At 35.7% G+C, this 17,509-nt stretch overlaps 1 protein-coding gene across 5 annotated transcripts in view; it reads left to right on the top strand.

Moving 5' to 3' along the window:
- CGNL1 (cingulin like 1) overlaps positions 1 to 17,509 on the top strand; it is a 63,861-nt gene that overhangs the window by 6,298 nt on the left and 40,054 nt on the right. For 3 of the 5 annotated variants that reach the window (XM_055808534.1, XM_055808525.1, XM_055808544.1), the window contains exons 2-7: positions 10,452 to 12,057; positions 12,589 to 12,683; positions 13,626 to 13,719; positions 14,741 to 14,842; positions 15,565 to 15,713; positions 16,229 to 16,364. In XM_055808534.1, coding sequence (XP_055664509.1) covers positions 10,471 to 12,057; positions 12,589 to 12,683; positions 13,626 to 13,719; positions 14,741 to 14,842; positions 15,565 to 15,713; positions 16,229 to 16,364 — 2,163 coding nt within the window. In that variant the 5' untranslated portion in view covers positions 10,452 to 10,470. Of the gene's footprint in view, positions 1 to 7,377; positions 9,699 to 10,451; positions 12,058 to 12,588; positions 12,684 to 13,625; positions 13,720 to 14,740; positions 14,843 to 15,564; positions 15,714 to 16,228; positions 16,365 to 17,509 lie in introns of those variants that run through there. The other 2 variants (XM_005232302.4, XM_055808538.1) reach the window with 2 other exon arrangements.

The following is a 17,509-nucleotide window of genomic DNA, read 5'->3' as shown; positions in this document are numbered from 1 at the left end:
ACTGACAATTGGAGGAAAATGTAGTGAAACAATATAGACTCTCTTGTGGAGTGAGTGTAATTGTATCAGATGTTTGGACACAAACCAGCTATTGTATTTGAAATCACAAACTGCTTTTAGAATCTGTAAGTATCCTTTTGTCACTCAGCTGTTGTTTCTGTCAATACTTATCAGATATGAACATTTAGAATTTGATAAACTAGGAGAGAGTATATAAAATAAAATTTCCTCTTAGTGACTTTTATTACTTTTTTTAGTTTTAACCTTCTCCTTTGCAAGTTTGTAATAGAAACGAGGAAAAATTGAACGTGGTCAATACTTAACTCTCTTAAGATAAGTATAATGTTTTGCTGCTTGCTTGCTTTTTGTATTTGAAGTTTATAAATGTGAATTGTACTGCAGTGGTGTCAGGATACTTAAAGTGCAAGTAGATAACCTCAGCAGATTGGATTCTGTGTTAGTGGCAAAAAAGAGCTTGTACAAGTGTACATAAGCCTGTGTGGGAGTGAAACAGTATAGTAGTACAAGTACACTTCTTCAGGTATTTGTGCCTGCATAAAGCTTGTACCAAAGTAACTAGTAATAAACAAATGTAACCCATCTTCCTCCAGTGACTTAACTAGTATCGCAGTATACAGGACCTGGGACTAGTCAAGACAGGTGATGTGAATTAGTCTGTTGGAACTGTATTTCAGATACAGGTTGATTTCCTTTTTAGTATACTTTCAATATGTTTTTTGTCTCTGTTTCCCTTTTGTTTATGATTTGGGAGAATCTGGAAAATAATTACTTCAATAAAGAAAAAGAGGCTTTTTAATAACAATGTAAAACATATTGTAGTGTCAATCATTTAGAATATTGGAGAAGTTTGGGGTTTTCTTAATATTTTTATCATTAAAAAAACTTCAGTTTCCACTCAGTAAGCAAGATTAGTAGGTCATGCCATGTTTCCTCTGGGGATAAATCTTGTGAAATTATGACTATGTTAATTGATACACAGCAGGTTAAGAAAATTAAATATATGTCCTTGTCTTCAATCAAACTTTGACAATTTATGAGACCTGAGTATCTGCCAAAATGTCTTGTTGTTGCCTTACAGCTATTGAAGCAGATTTTCCTTTTGAAAAAAACTCCAAAAATAAAGCAACAAAACCTGCTAGTTGTCACACAACTCAAGCATTTGGCTGATCTGTCACATACTTTCATAGGATGAACAAGACGTATTACATTTAAGACACTGAGACATCCTCACACACAACATTTTTCAGTCAGAGGGAGTATGAACCAAGCTGTAAGCAAGCAAATGGTATTTTTTTCTCTAACTGCTGTTGTTCTTTCTACCGACAGCCTTTATTAAATGCAGTTCTCTTCCTGTTGTTGAAAGGGTGGCTATTAATATTGTTTTATCAGCTGAGCATCTTAATAAGGTAGTTTAATATTTGGTGGACAGAACTGAAACTGAAATCCTCATCTCTAAAGCAGCAAATTCAAGACTCATCCACTTCGCTATACTGCGTTGCAGGAGAAATTAATAAAATCATGTGTGTAGTCCATGCGAACCTAAGCATGGCTGTTTGTTTCCACTAACAGCTATGGAAGAAAAGTGGTATTTGGAATTTTCATCTACAGGAAATTCTAGCGTGCCATCCCTACGCTGCCATCTAAAATCTGAACAGAGAACGATATTTTTCGCAGAATAGAAATGAAAGTAATTGATTCAGAAACATTGAAGTACTCACTACAAAAATGTATTACAGTGATGGTGTGCTTCCTTCTGCCCCCAGACTTCTTTATGGGTTCCTGGCTGGACTTCGTTTTCCATTATGCACCCAAAGCCATATGACTATCATATTTAATCACAGCTTTGTCAAAGGAAAAAACCCAAACAAAAGCATGTTGCATTTATGGAAGGCGCAGACCTACATGGCTTGCTCATGTGGAGGCTGGAATTACTGCTTTCAACAGGAGGCTTAAGTGACCCACTTGCCATGTGGGTGTGGGGTCCTCCAGCATTTACTTCTCTATATGGGCACCATGCACACCTTGGATTGGCAATAGGTATGAATTTTATTGCAGGTAACAATGCAATGTGTGGTATGCCGTGCTGGGACCATAGTGGAATGCAGCAGGTCAAACCTTTGTCCTTCTCTCTTAGCACTGCACCAGTAAGTAATATAGGTGCATGCAGGGACTGTATCTAAGGTAGTGGAAGGGATCTAGTACTAGGTTTAGAAATAGCTTGTGCAGTTCATTTATATGTAATGGTTTTGGAAGAACATAAATTGCTAGCTTACTTTTTTATGAAATATGTAAGATTAATTCTGTTATAATAGTAGGACAGCCCTATCTTGGAGGCTGAAGAGATACTTTGATTTGGTCTTTTGTTTGTGTGATACCAAGCATAAGTCTTTGTGGTGTGGCACTGGTATATGGCGTTCTGAATAATCATGCTATATAGCTTAGGTTCCCAGCAACTCATGGGTTTTTTCAAGCACAGAATTTTTCACAGTCGCTTTCATTCCAACAAGTACGAAGAAGAGGTGGGACATGAAGCTTTCAGACTGCTTTTAAAGGGAATGAGTATTTTAAAATTCAGTGGTCTGTTTTCCAGTTCTTCTTTTATAGACATTTTAGGTAGGTCTTTGATGACATCAGAAAAGCTGACCAATAATAAAATAAATCTCTCAGAGTAATTTCTTTTCCCCACTACTGCTTGCAGAGACCCTGCATATACCTGCATATAGTTAGGACATGATACATTTAGAAAATCTGTGTAGGCCTGTTGAAAGTTTTGTGTTTTGAGGGCTAGGCAGGGAGTGGCAGTTTAGACAGTACAGGGACAAGAAGAAACTGCTGTGGAAGTTTTACTGTGTTCTATAACTATCATAATTTTCTTTCTAGTAATTGTAAGGAGTGACTGACAGGTATGATACAAATATAATTTTATATAGACAAAAACCATGCTGGAAGTAGGGCAAAAAGTCTTAAATGGAGGTAGGGAATCTACTGGAAGGATAGCGGACTTGTTTCAGATCTTTCTGCTGTTGGATGTTGTCAATTTGCTCTTAAGTGATTTTCACTGTTCCTCTTTTACAGTTCCATTATCTGGAACTTTAAAATTTCACTTTTCTCCCTTCTGTTCTCCTGTAAGCAGTAGATCAAGTAAACTCAACTATCCCAGAGCTATCTTCCATATAGACTAAAAGGGACAGCGACCCAGGCCCATTTTTCCTTTTGCAGAAGCCTCGGATTGTAGGTAGGATTGGCAGTGATAAAGTTTCCCCTCATGTTTGTGAGATTGTGTTCCACCAAGTGTGAAAACTTCACAGTTTTGTTCTTTCCATGAATTATCCTGTCTGCTTCCTTTTCTTTTCCTTCCTCTTCTCTCCTAAAGTTATTTCCTGTCTTTTTTCCATAGCACTGTCATTTGTTATTGACCTAATACCCACTTTGTCTTCATGTGATATTGCTGGTATTTTCTGAATAGTCAGCTGCATAGAGAATCCATTATTTAGCTTGGAGAGCAAGGTCAATATTATGTAAAGCTGGAGGACAAATTTTATAGTTCCTTCCTGGAATTTTGCTGTGCATGTGTGAAAATCTGGAGTAAACATCCATAATCTGTTACATCCCTCTTTTCAAAAAAGGCACTGATTAAATAATATAGGCAGTGCCTTTTTGTTTTTGGTAAGAAAATTTGGAAATCCATGGAACCAAATGTAATTCGATAATTTAGCTTTTAATAGCTTTACATTTTCAGAATTCTGAAAGTTCACTCCTCCAAAGAGAAGACAGTGTGGTATGCCCTAATCTTCCTTTAATGAAAAATCTTCAGCTGATTCAGTCTTAGGAGTTCCAGGATTATGATATTGGATACAAGGGAGTTCCTGTTTTTATATCATCAAGGGAGCCAGGAAGTGGTCTTAGTGCCATAGGAAAAGTGGAAATGTCAGATCTGTTTTATTTTTCCATATTCCTTCACTAGTTGTATGCAAAAGAAGCATACATGTAATGTGAGGCAATAGCAGTAAAGGATCTGTGGCTCTTCAAGGAGGCCAGGAAACATATCCACTGGTGGGACAGTGTCCCCTCGCTGCATGCCAGACAACATCTCTGCCTGTATTATATACCACATGAGCCCTGCCTGTCTGGCGCAGCTAGCTGGCTCACATGCTGGATGCAGAAAGTGTGAGGTACTTTATGGCAGATGTATTACAGGCATGCTTTGAAGGAGGATGTATGGGCAGGATAAAGGGCAAGCTTCATATACAGAGCATGGCATTTAACAGGATTGGGAAGGCTTGCCACCCCCACCCCCTTTTTTTTTTTTTTTTTTTTTATAGATCTGTCCTGTACATTTGGCTAGAGAACTGAAATGGATGAGTGGACACAATTCCATGCCTTTGTGAAGCTGTAATGTTAGGAAGGCTGCAGAGCTGTTGAAGGGAACAGCCATGTCTGGCACAGGAGTATGTTTCTCAAAAGCACGCTTTTCTGCTCGTGTTGGCAGGGAGAGAAACTGGGGTTCCAAATTACAGGGGTTTTCTTTTTTTTGGTAGGCTGGTCTCACATAGCTCATGATACCTAGCTTTAAAATAGCTGTGAAAGGAAATGTTTTGGAGGCATTTTAAAAAAAAAAACATGCTTTTGACCTGTTAAACCTTAAGTATTCCTCTCTTGTGGTTCTTTGTAAAGTATCATATCACCACCAAAGAACAAACTGCTACAGAAGAACATGCAGAGTATTGGATTTTCAGACATGGGAACCTCTGCTGACAAGTTCTCTTTATAAACAAAAATGTCATAGTTTCGATTTTTGGCAAAAATAAGTTGTTCAGAAAAATGAAACCACTTCTGAGTAATGATAAAACATGGGACTTTCATACCCACTGGAGGCCACTATTTAAAATGAGTATTTAAACACCTTTATGAAAGCTTATTTTAAAAAGAAATCCCCAAACTGAAAGGCCTGAACTGCTTTGCGTGCCAGTTTTGTTTATTCACAGAAGTTTTTAAAGTTTTCTGTCCCTGAAAATGTAGTTAAAACACAAATTCAGTTTGGAATTTTGTGATTGCTTTGAGCAGTCCAAGGCCACGTTGCTGCCAAAATAGGTGATCCCATCATTCCCTGGTGCCTTACTTGCTGATCTGATAGAAAATGGTGCTTTTTTTTTTTTTTTTTTTTTTTTTTTTTTGTCTCCCCTTGGATCAGTAAAGCTGAGTGGTGGCTGCATGGTTGCTGGCTCACAAAAGGAGAAGGGAGGATTGTATGAGCTGAGATAAGGGTGTGCTGGGACTTCTGTTTTTGGGGATAGTGTTATTGCTGAAATTTTCTAAGTCAGTAACATACAACATTGAAGTGAAGTAATTGTCTTGCACACCAACATATTGGAACTTTTTGAAGAGCTTGACCCTGTAGCCTGATGAAACTGGATGTAACCACACACAGTTTTCATGGGGTTTCAGTATGAGGAAGGGCCTATGTAGATACAAAGGCTTAGGCCTGTAGGCTCAGGCTGAGTCCATGGTGAAGTCATTAAGTCAGTTTCTTTCAGCTCTTGACAGTTTTCAAGGAGATACGTGACTGAAAGTTACTGTTTTGCTGAAATTTCTAATAAAATAACTTCTCCGGAGTATACAGTGAATACCCTCCAGTGCTATCTGTAAAACTTAATGTGTTACCTAGTGAAATTAATTTGCTTTGTTTATGCCTGATTGTGTTTCTCGGGTCTTTAATTCTGTGTTCTTTTGGACTTGCTCTACATGACTGGATTTACTTAACTGGTTGACCAGCAAATGCAGCTGTTTAAATTTATGGTGTCACTGTAGAAAATCAGGCTATTTCTTTTCTGGACTGTTTGCAAGTTTTCAGGTGAAAATTTGCTGCCCATTAAAATTTAGCTTGGTATGAACAGCAGTGACTTTACCAATCAGAATATGTCAATATACTTTCATTGTTCTGAACTGCTGCTGAACTTTTAATCTCTGAAAGATGTTGATGATTATATGTCCTTGACTATGTCATCTGTGGTTTTAGCAAGTAGAATGCTTTCCAGAGAAAACAATTTATTGAAGTAGTCATTTCTTATGTCCTGATCAATTTGTATATGCTGTTGTGATAGTATTTGCCTCACAAATAGGAGATAACTGGTTATATAAAATAATGGGATGAGTCTTCTACCTCATTAAGAATTTATGCAGAATCATTGCTTCTGTTTTCTGAAAAGTGTATTTTTAAACTCCTCTGAGACAGCAAATAAAAGTACTAGCAAGACTACATAAATGTAAAATTAAAAGTATTAGTTTGGCATGAAAACTGGAATTTCTCTCTCCCCCTATTTAAAAAAAGAGCTTGTAACTAACTACAAGGAAACAACAAGCCAGCCCCACAAACAGGGAAATTGTCTTCCTAACTACTGTTAAAATATCTAACCTCTTTTCATAAGCTTAAGAGTAAACAAACTGTTCTGTCATAACATTTGAGGGCTTCAGCAGACTTAAAGAAGATTAAAACTGGACAGTTGTAGCTGTCAGTGTCCCTAGCTGTCAGCTCCTCCACCATATCAGATGTCAGAATTTCAGTTGTTAATAGTATGGAACACAAGGCTGATTGCATTTACCTGAGCAGTATGCCAGTCTGCAAATTTTTGTGGCTGAGGTGTATACTCAGCCATTGGAGTTTTCAGATGTTCTCATTTTTGACATGGTGACATCCATGAGAGGAGTGGGGCAGACAGATGGGAGGGGAACAGCTTCAGTCCTCTTATCTTAATCTTTTGCTGTAAGCCTGCCAAAGCCTGAGATGCCAACTGTACAATGTTTGTGTAGAAATATGACCATAACTAATTAAACAATTAATGTTATTAGAGGCTTTAGGTTTTCATCAGAAAGACTGTGTGTAAGGAAAACCAGTAATGTGTTTTTTAGGTAAAAAATGTTTACAATATTGCAAAACCATTTTTTTGGTATACTGTAAAATAACTTTTTGATATTATGTAGTTCATGGGGTATATTATCCACTGCTGCTTGACATCCTATAAAATAAAAACCCTAAATAAAGCCTTCAACTCTTTGAATGGTAGGGCCAGCTGTCTTATTATCTTGTAGATGTAGCAGGGATTTATATATATAATTTTTTTCACAGTTCCAGAAAGATAAAATGCTTTATTTTAAAAAATGTTGGTTTAGCACTTTGATTTCTACAAGATTTTATTGTTTTGTATAGTAAAATTAAGTTTTATTAGTGTAATGCACATGAAGAAGACAAATACACTTCTTTATAGTTTTAGAGACAAATCAAATTAAATATATTAATGGTTAATATAAGATAGATTATTAACCTAAATTCTATTTCCACTGTACACTGGGGGTTTTGGTGTTTCGTGGTTGGTTTTGACACCCCTCCACCCCAACCCCTTCTCTAATATTTTTAGCAACTTTGCAACATGTTTGAAAGTTCAGCTTTTGCAGTTGCCTGGAATTAGGCATATTGTAATTTATTGTTTATCTGTTCTCCATGCAGATTAATTTAAGTCCTTTTTTTTAAAGATTTTTTTTAAAAAAATTTTGTTTTATTTTTATTAATGCCTTTTTCTTATGGTTGGTAATTGTTACCGCTATTGGCAAATTCAGAGGAACTTTACTGTTTTTATACGTCTGCTAGTACATACAGCTTTAAAGTGTAGTGTAACCTTTCATAAGTAATTTTTCTAAATTTGTTGGTGGCGTTTCTAATCTTGCTAGAGTTGCAAGTCGAGAGCCTTTTAAAAGACATTTATGTATTCATCTACTGCAGATATATGCTACCAACTGTGTAGAGATCATGATTTTTTTCACTTACACGTTCACATGCAAATACGCCTTGAGTGATTTTAATTTACTTAGAGTAGTATCAGCACACTGTATTCTGCAAACTAGAATTCTTTTTATAGAGTTCTGAATAATTTGTATTTTCTGAAAACATTAATTGAGACACTTCAGACACTTTCTTGCTCTTTAGAAGATACAGAATTTTGTTGCTTTTTTTCATGGGCTGTTTGATGTCTCTTTGTTAGTAATTTTCAGTTACAAAATTGTGTCTTGCTAACACTTTCCCTAGACAATCATGCAGATTTGGTTTAGAAGTCTGAGAAACTTTATTGCATAAATTTTATTTTGCAAAAAGTTGAAGTAATTTAAATTTTTATCTCATTACATACCTGTAATAGTAACTTCTGATCAACATCGTATAATGTAACGGTAATACAAAAATGAAAAGCACAAAAACTTCAAAATGCTTGCTTTTATTTGAAAACAACTTTTGAACTTTAAAAAACAGTTCCATTTTGTTGCCTTGAGCATTTTGAGACATTAATAAATGCAGTTGCACCCACTCAACAGTTTAAAGAATGGAGTGGAGGGCCTGGTTTCTTTCCTACCTCCAGCAGCCATTCATTAGATATACAGTGTATAGTTTGTGTTACAACTCTACAGTGCTATCTTTTTTCCTCCTTTGTTGTGTCATCCACCATCAGTGCAGCTCAGAAGCTGATTTCAGTGCCCACTAAGTCAAAGGAGATCTCTTCATTGGCTCTGGGTGTTTAGAATCAGCTTCTGCTATTTTTACTTTGTCATTTTTGTCTCAGCTTATATATTGAAACATTGTAATTAATGTGAGATGTTATGAGTATTCAGCAAAGAAAGTAAAGTAGTATGGAGAAATACACAGAATGGAGGCCCAAGATAATTTAAGTGATTGGTCCTTGCTGTTCCCTTCCACTGTTCTTGCTGCTTCATTTTTCCACTTCGATTAGCTTTCTTTGGCTTATCTTGGTTTTTCCCTTGTTCTGTTTCTGTTCCTGCTCCAGGAGGTCTTAAATGGAGATCAAATCTGTAGTGTCTCTTTACTTCCCTTTACCAAGTTAATTTAACCCCTGAATTCATTTTGATGTATTTAACTAGTTCACCAAATCTTTTAATATCTAAGGAAGTCTTTGACTGTGAGACTGCTTTTTTTCTTCATTAAAATTATTTATTGATACATGTAGCATTGCATTTAGAGAAACTTGCTGCTTTTTTTGGATGAAGTAAACCTCCTGTTGAGGAGGAGCTGTTGGTTTTTAGGGAGAGGAAGAAGTTTTTGAGGGGATCTTTCCTGCTAGAAGGAGTACTTGCATGGAAACTAGCATAATATGAATATCAAGCCAAACTTTTTAATTCACTGTCAGGGAAAAAAATCATAATTCTGCTGTTGATTAGAATTACCTGAGGGATATGGTTCATGCTGAGATACGCAGGAGGGTGAAACTGGTTGCGGAGGTTTGTTTTTCCATGAGACATCCTGTTGTTTGTTTCCTCTTGATGATTATTCACCATTGATTAGTGATCTTGGTTTTGTCAGGCTTCAGTGATTACTCAACTCTCCAGCTCAGTTCAAAAGTTTATTCCCTCCAGGTTTTGCATCAGTCTGACAGCCCTGTGTTTCATTCTTTTGTAGACACAGCTCCTACTGTCACTGCATTGCCTCTGCCACTAGACAGTTGGCTCATAATATGCAACGGACAGTAAAGTAAAACACCCACAAAACCAGCTTTTAGAGAAAGAAAGAATGGCATTTAACATTAGAAGTGCAGGTGGGGTTTATTTTATTGTTTTCTAGAACTGAAAACAGTTTTGGGACATACAGGCTGGAGTTACCATACCTATTGCTTCTGAAAAAGGTAATATATACTAGCCGTATTATTCCATTTCTGTTGTTCAGCAAAATATCTGTTTTAAAATAGCAAATGGAGTTTTCTGGAACAAGCCTACAATTGGGGGATTGTCAAATTTATCTGTAGGAAAGTTTATTCTTATGGATGACAACAAGATAATAAATGAAAAAAATTATTATCAGATGTCTTTGGAAACAAATATTGAAAACCAGGTACATAAAAGCGCATCTCAAAGGCATGAGGATATCAACCTTCTTTGCAGTGCTTTAGTGACCCAAAACTCATAACCTAAAACTGCCTGGTTGTGTTTCGCTCTTCTGGGCTTATGTTTAAATGTTAATATGGCTGATACTAACTGCTGGCTATAGAATGAACATTGATTTGTGAAAGGTACAGTCGTCCAGTAAATATAGTGGAGACACCCAAAGCAAAAGCTGTTTGGGTTCAAAAAGCTGTACTAGATTTGCTTATTTGAAGTCATTTGATTCAAAAGCAACTAGCATCAACTCTGTGTAGGTAATCTTGTCCGTTGTTATTTCTTAACATTTACAGTCATAAAATAACATTAAATTGATACAGAATCAGGCAGTCAGACATTTGTCTTTGTATCACTATGCATTTGCTTTGGACTTTGTATTTCTTGTATATTGATTTGTTTGCGTATTACTCTTAGTCTTCATAGTCACACTGAATGGTAATTAATGAAATAATGTAGAGTATTTAAAACAGTGACATTTTTGTGATTTTTCTTCTATTCAGCTCTAATCCTCTGATAATCATGGAGCCGTATTTTTCTGGTTTTAAGCACATGCAGCAGGACTATGAAGTCACTCTTGAACTCACGAGTGAGGAGACTCATAAATCTAGAAATGCACAAAACTCTAGGACAGGGTCTTATGGTGTCAGTATTAGAGTCCAAGGAATTGATGGACATCCTTACATCGTACTAAACAATACAGAAGGATGTTTGTCAGAAAATCCTCCTCCTTCTGGAAAAGAACAGCAAGTAATTTCTCAAACTGTAAGCAAGCCAGCCGCAGACTCCAATACTGCTTTTAAGTTGGAGGACAAAAGCAGTGAACACACAAAATTTCCTGGAACGCAGCACATGCAGCCCTGTGTGCTTAAAAGCCTAAAGATAACCAATATGGATGAAAAGGAAAATGGAATATCAGATTTTAAAGATGGAACAATGAAATCCTCCAATTTGTTGAACTTTCAAAGACATCCTGAACTTTTACAGCCTTATGATCCTGAAAAAAATAACTTGAATTTGGATAATTACCAGTCTTCTGTGTGCAGTGAGTCTAAATCTTTTGCGGATGAAAAAACGGAAGCAAAACCTTGGATTTCCTCATCTAAAGTAGTGTCCCTGCAGAAAACAAATACGTATCTTGCAGAGCCAACCAAAGTGAATTCAAAAAAGATACAGTTAAACAGGTTAGTGGAAGCAGAAGATCAAAATAAGCAGCTGTTGGATTGTCCCAGTAGCACAATCGGCCCCAATGAAGTGTGTGTTTCAGAATCATTTTCATCTGCAGGAGGATCCCCTTGTGTTAGTCCCACTGTATATCCGGAGACAAGAAAATCTAGACCAGATGTTCTTCCCTTCCGCAGACAAGATTCAGCTGGGCCAGTATTGGATTACTCAAGAAGATCATCGTCCTCATCAGCTACTCCCACTTCCGCAAATTCCTTATACAAATTTTTACTTGATGACCAAGAGTATGCCATCTATGCAGACAATGTTAATCGGCATGAAAACAGGAGATATATCCCATTTTTGCCTGGAACTGGTCGTGATATTGACACTGGTTCACTTCCAGGAGTAGATCAGCTAATTGAAAAGTTTGACAAGAAAGTTGATCCTCACAGAAGAGGTAGGTCAGGAAAAAGGAATAGAATTAATCCAGATGATCGTAAAAGATCAAGAAGCGTTGATAGTGCCTTATCATTAGGGCTTGATGTAGATTCAGATTATTTAGGTGAATGCAGTAAAAGCTTGGGTAAGTCAGCCGAGCACTTGCTGAGACCATCTAAAGTTTGCCTTCACAAGCAGTTATCCAGAGATCAAAAACCACCTTCCAGAGAGATGAAGATTTCTGCTCGTAGTATTGGAAAACTGCAAATGCCTGATAAAGACACTCAGAACAGCAATTTCAATTCTTTGCAATACCATAAACAAAATGGAGCTGATACAGACAGCTTGATGTTTAGGTCGTCTACACTCCCAGGAGAGAATAAGAGAGAGGAAATTAGAACAGTAACTTCTACTTTGTTGTTGCCAAACCGAATCACAGTTCCATCTGATTCAGGAACGAAAAAGATTTCTGTAAAAACATTTTCATCTGTCCCTAATATACAGGTAATTTTTAATTTATTCTTTAAGTTGTGTTTTGCACTCTAGCATACTAAAATGGTCATACTGTTGAATGCATATTTTTATGCTTTTCATTAGAACAAATTCCTATCACGCAACACTTGCAAATGGAATATCAGAATTGTTCTGGAGAAATGTAAATATAAAAAGTTATTCCCATAGTTGCAGGTATAGAAAATATGGTTTCTGAAACAGCTTATTCTTCTGTGGGTCAAGAAAGATGGTGGGGCCAAAGAAGGTTATTGTAAATGATGTTATGATGATTCTTAAGCATAAATGCACAAAAGTAGAATGCTGAAATATATGTAACTCCATGCAAAATTGTTTTCTTTTGGTGTAGAGTATGCTTTTTTTTGCAGCAAACTGAAACTCCTGTAGATCTTTGTGAACTTTAGGTCCACAGTACATAAACATTTTTGTTTATGTATAGAATAGAGTGGAGAATTTCAATTGTACAGGTTGTATTTACAACCCTTGGAGGATTATAACTTTTGACATTTTATCTTGTCTTTTTAGGCAACTCCTGATCTCTTAAAAGGCCAACAAGATCTTGCACAGCAAACTAACGAAGAGACTGCTAAACAGATACTTTACAATTACCTTAAGGAAGGGTTAGTAAACATAATTAACTTTTGGAGAGGAGACTGTATTTTCACAATATTTATGTTCTATTACCTTCAAAATGTAAAATTCTAAAATCAAAGCTATAATTAAATGAAATGCCTGTTTCATAATTCTGCATCTCAGCTATGTCCTTTAAGGCATTATAGAATCTCAAGATACCCAGGCAATCAGGACTTACAGAAGGTATTGTACAGGATTTGTTTAAGTTTGTGAATCGGAATAGGTTTTGTCTTATAAATACTTCTGGAGTAAAACTTCATGTGATATGAAGGTTCATGAAGAATTCAGATCATACCTCATGGGAGCTTAAGCTTGTGGACTTTTTAAACAACAACAACAAAGTGTTTTCTTGTAAGGTTTGACAAAAGCTCTCTTGTTGCTGTGCATTTAATCCTTTGTCCACCTGTAACTCTTTTCCTTGGTATTTTCTGATGATAACTTATTGAAAAATGTGGGAAGGAGAAATGAATTAAAATATACATGATGCATTTAAATTTCTTTGCATTCCTGATGTAGCAGGGTCTGTGAACTGTTAAAGTGTTATTTTATGGTGCAGTAGTCAGGACTTGAAAAACCTAGTACTAATTACTTATAATTTCAGTATGTTTGAATAATATACATGTTGAATACCTGTCTTTCCACAGCTATGGACTTGTAGAAGAGAGTTGCAATTAAAGAGTTCAGTGACTTTTTAAATTATTTTCTAAACATTCAGAATATAGAATATAAATTTTTAGCAGCCTCCATTTAAAGGGTTTCTTTGAAGTGTTTAAGGTAATTTCTGACTAGTTCACATTAGAGTGTTGGGGGTTTTTTTTCCTATGGTGGTGATTTTCAATAGTTTGGACACTCTGAATTTGTTTTAATGTTAACAAAATAGTACCTTTGATCATATATATCATAGCTTACTTGTACTGTCTGTGTCTTAGAAGTGCTGATAATGACGATGCAACAAAGAGGAAGGTCAACTTGGTTTTTGAGAAAATTCAGACCTTAAAGTCGAGAGCTGCTGGGAAGACTCAGGTAAAGATTTTTTTTTTAAGTTGTTTTGGCTTGTTTTGTAGTAATGCTGCGTTCAAACAGGGCTTTAAAAATTGGAATCCCCTCACTGACTTCAGTTAGACTGTTCTTGTAGTCCCTCAGTAGTATAGCTTAATTTTAGTCATGCAATGAGGTGACTTATGGGAAATCTAATTGTTGATAATTAAAAATTAATGTAAAGCAGTCTGCTATGAGAGCTTCTACATTTTGCTCCTATGTTTTAGAAGGAGAGAGATGCAAACTTAACATGAACATTAAAAGGATGTTGGATTGAAGCTAACATATGTATTTGTAAAAAATGGTGGAGCATCTTCTCACTATAGTGATGTAAACAGATAATTGAAGTGGGGAGAGTATTTTAATGTGTGATTTAGGAAAGCACTAAACTAGAGTGTTGTTTAAAAGCCATATTACAGTAATAGCATTTAACAGTCTGCCTACTGAAAAGTTTTTGTTTCCTGCTATGTGGAGGTTCTAAAACAAAATGAAGAAATGTCCAGTTGTTGCAATGATGGTCTAAGAAGGATTAAATGCTTATTTTTGATGAATACATTATCCTGGGCTATAATGAGTCAAAATGAAAATATAAAGCACATCTTAAAAAATTACTGAAAAGCAGTGTTTGAAAATCTGTCTTGACATATAAGCATGAATCCCTTTGATGTCCATTTTGTGTAATTGGTGATACCCCAGTCAAATCTGGCCCGAAGTACTCGTGATTTAATTCATATGTTTGTCTAATTTGAATTTTGCTTTAGGTTTGTGTATTTTTTGTATTATTGGCAATGTGCCTTGAGCAATTATCAAGAAGTTTTATGAAAATCAAATCATGGTTCCTTTGAAAATATTAGCTTGGCTTGACCCATATGAAAAGTCCCTGGTGAGCTCAGACAGTTGATGCTACACTTTATTAACCTTGCTTGTAGCTTTACTTTAGATTTTAAAAAACAATTACAAAGACCATTTTGACTTTGTGGGAATTAACATCTCTATTTAATTGTAGGTTTCAGATTCTTCGGCTGAAGTAAAAGCATTGGTAGAACAAAAAGCAGAACTTGAAAGGAAGGTGGAAGAATTACAGAAAAAACTGGATCTAGAAATTAGGGTATGGCACTTCGTTATTATAAAGCTTTTGACTATTTCAAATATATTTTTGTACGTGGTAACTGATTAACCAGCTGAATCTTTTTTGCTTCATATTCCTTTTAATCTAGATATACCTGTTCTTTCACAGAAGACTTTATTTTAAGCGCAGCTGCTCATAGCATAGTTAACCTTTTTAAGGAATCTTTCTTCTTTGTATTTGAGAATGGCTTTGGAGCAGTAAAGAAAAATATTAAGCACATGCACATAAAATTTCTTGGCTATCTGCAAAGTTAAATGTTAATCTGTTGACTGTGATGAGACAGATTGGAATCAAAGACAAACTGTATTACTCGTGTAGCTGCTGTTTGTTACTTACAGCATTATTTTTACAGTGCTGAATTCAAAGAAATTAAGTACAACTATGCTCTGAAGACATGAGAAGAACAGTTTGGGTTCTTTTGGTTTACATTTTGAATCTGTGATAAGAATCCATATACTTGAAACTGATTAGATAGTACTGAGGAGACTTCACTTCTCCCATTTCTAATAAAAATAAAAAAGCAGTGCTTTGTGTGTTTTAGTAAGCATTCCCAGCTTTTAATATTCTTAGATTAATAAGCACTTCTACAAGTGAAAAATATCAAAGTCTTGGAATGGCTTCTTTCATATAATAAAAAAGAGCCTGTGATTGATTTATACTTAGTTTATTATCTTGCTTAACTTTTGGTGTACAAAATTCAGAATCAGCAAAATTCCAAAGAAGAGAGAGATGCTACACGAGCAAGCCTGAAAGATCTTCAGTTGCAACTTGATGAAAGTATATGTGAAAAAGAAGCCTTAAAAAAGCAGCTGGAAGAAAGTGAGAAGGAACTCAGGCAAAACCTAGAGGAGTGAGTTAATTCTAAAAAAAGTTACTTATTGGAATTTATGTCTTTTCTTAAACCTTTTAGATTAAAAGTACCTGTGTCTTCAGAATATGATAAAGGAATCAGAGTGACGTTTGTTATTGTAGGAAATGTTTCTACCGTTTGAGAGTGCCATGTTTTTGGAGTATCTGGGAGGAAGAGAAAGACTGCTGAATTTATAGTCTTCCTCTTAGTGTGAATTGCTGTAATGATTCATGGTCATAATATATAGTTCAGGTCTTTAAAATATGGAAGCACTTGAATGCTTTAGTTTAAATGCAGCTTTAAAATTACTATGTAGTTTAAAAGTACAACTTTCCACTTAAATATCTACCGAAGAGTTCTCATTTTTACCCCTCTGATGTTTCATTTTTCTGCCTCATTATATCCCATTCCCTTGTGGGGAACATGGGAATAGATGCTTGTATCTTTTTAGTACTTGAAAGAACAAATTACTATTTCTAAAAATTAAGAAATCCTGTCTTATTTTTCCTGATGAGGCTTTTTCAAGTGAAGATGGAGCAGGAACAACACCAGACTGAGATCAGAGATCTTCAGGACCAGCTCTCTGAGATGCATGATGAACTGGATAATGCAAAACATACCGATGAAGGGGAGAAAGAGGTTCTGATTGAGGTTAGTTATAAAGTACCAGAAGGAGAATGAAAAAATCAGAAGAACTGCATAAAAAGTGGGAACTAAGATACAGGTAGAAGAAATTCATGCCTTAGCTTTTCCGATTCAATCAGTCCGAAACAATATACCATTATTAGGTGACCTAAGCAAGCATGTTGTAACAACTACATTAATACTAAAAGGAATACAAAATATAAGTACCATTATCTCATAGAATGGGAGAACAAATAACATATTGGTTGAGGAACAGCCAAGTTATCCACTATTACCAGATAATCATCTCAGTCAGTTTTAACAGTTAGATAGGATTTCGCTTCACAACAGGAAACAGAAGTTTAAAGAAGGTGTATGTATTAGCAAGGCCGAGTGAGATTCAACTAAGAAAAGGTAAATATTCACCAAAGCAATCTTTAAATTGTTGACTTTGTTGATGGGGCCAGGTAGAGAAGAGAAGGGATAGAGTCTGAAGAGGAGCAAAAGAGTTAGGGGGTTCTTGTCACCTTGGGGTTAAAGAGGAATAGGTTGTATCCCTGGTTATAGTAATTTACTGATGATGAAATAGGGAACACTGCTTATTAAATTTGTTGATAAGGGTGTGTAAGAGTATCAGTGCATAATGGTTCAAAAGGAAGATTAGAGTTCAGAGTTATCTTAATACTTGGTAGTACCAAAACAATTAAATTTTTTTTTTAATACTAGTGCAGAAAGCTAGCTTTAAGAAATGGAAGCTAAATGATAAAATGCGAAATAGGGAGCAAAACCACAGACAATAGATCTCAGGAATATTAAAGGTGTTTGTATGCAGGACATGCCGAGTAGAATAACTAGCTTGTTTTGTGTAGGTGAGATTTGATTACTCTCTTAAATTACTGTCTTAAATCTCAGGCACTGCAGTTGAAAGTTGTGTGTAGGTAAGGGAATATCTGGAATGGTGGTGATAGTACTGAAAAACATTACCTGTGAAGAAGGACTTTAATCTGAGTGGAGGAGTGAGGGAAGAGTCAGAAGAACGTGTTGTAGAATGTTGCTATAAAGGAGACGATCAATTTTTCTATGCTATGTAGGGATAGACTAAGAAATGAGAGACTTAGCTGCAGACATTTAAAGCAAGTGTTGGAAAACATTTTCTATCAATATGCATAATT

This window comes from Falco peregrinus, chromosome 1 (assembly GCF_023634155.1).
Source record: "Falco peregrinus isolate bFalPer1 chromosome 1, bFalPer1.pri, whole genome shotgun sequence".
In the NCBI taxonomy this organism is placed as follows: Eukaryota; Metazoa; Chordata; class Aves; order Falconiformes; family Falconidae; genus Falco; species Falco peregrinus.
This window is presented reverse-complemented; position numbering and strand designations above follow the sequence as displayed.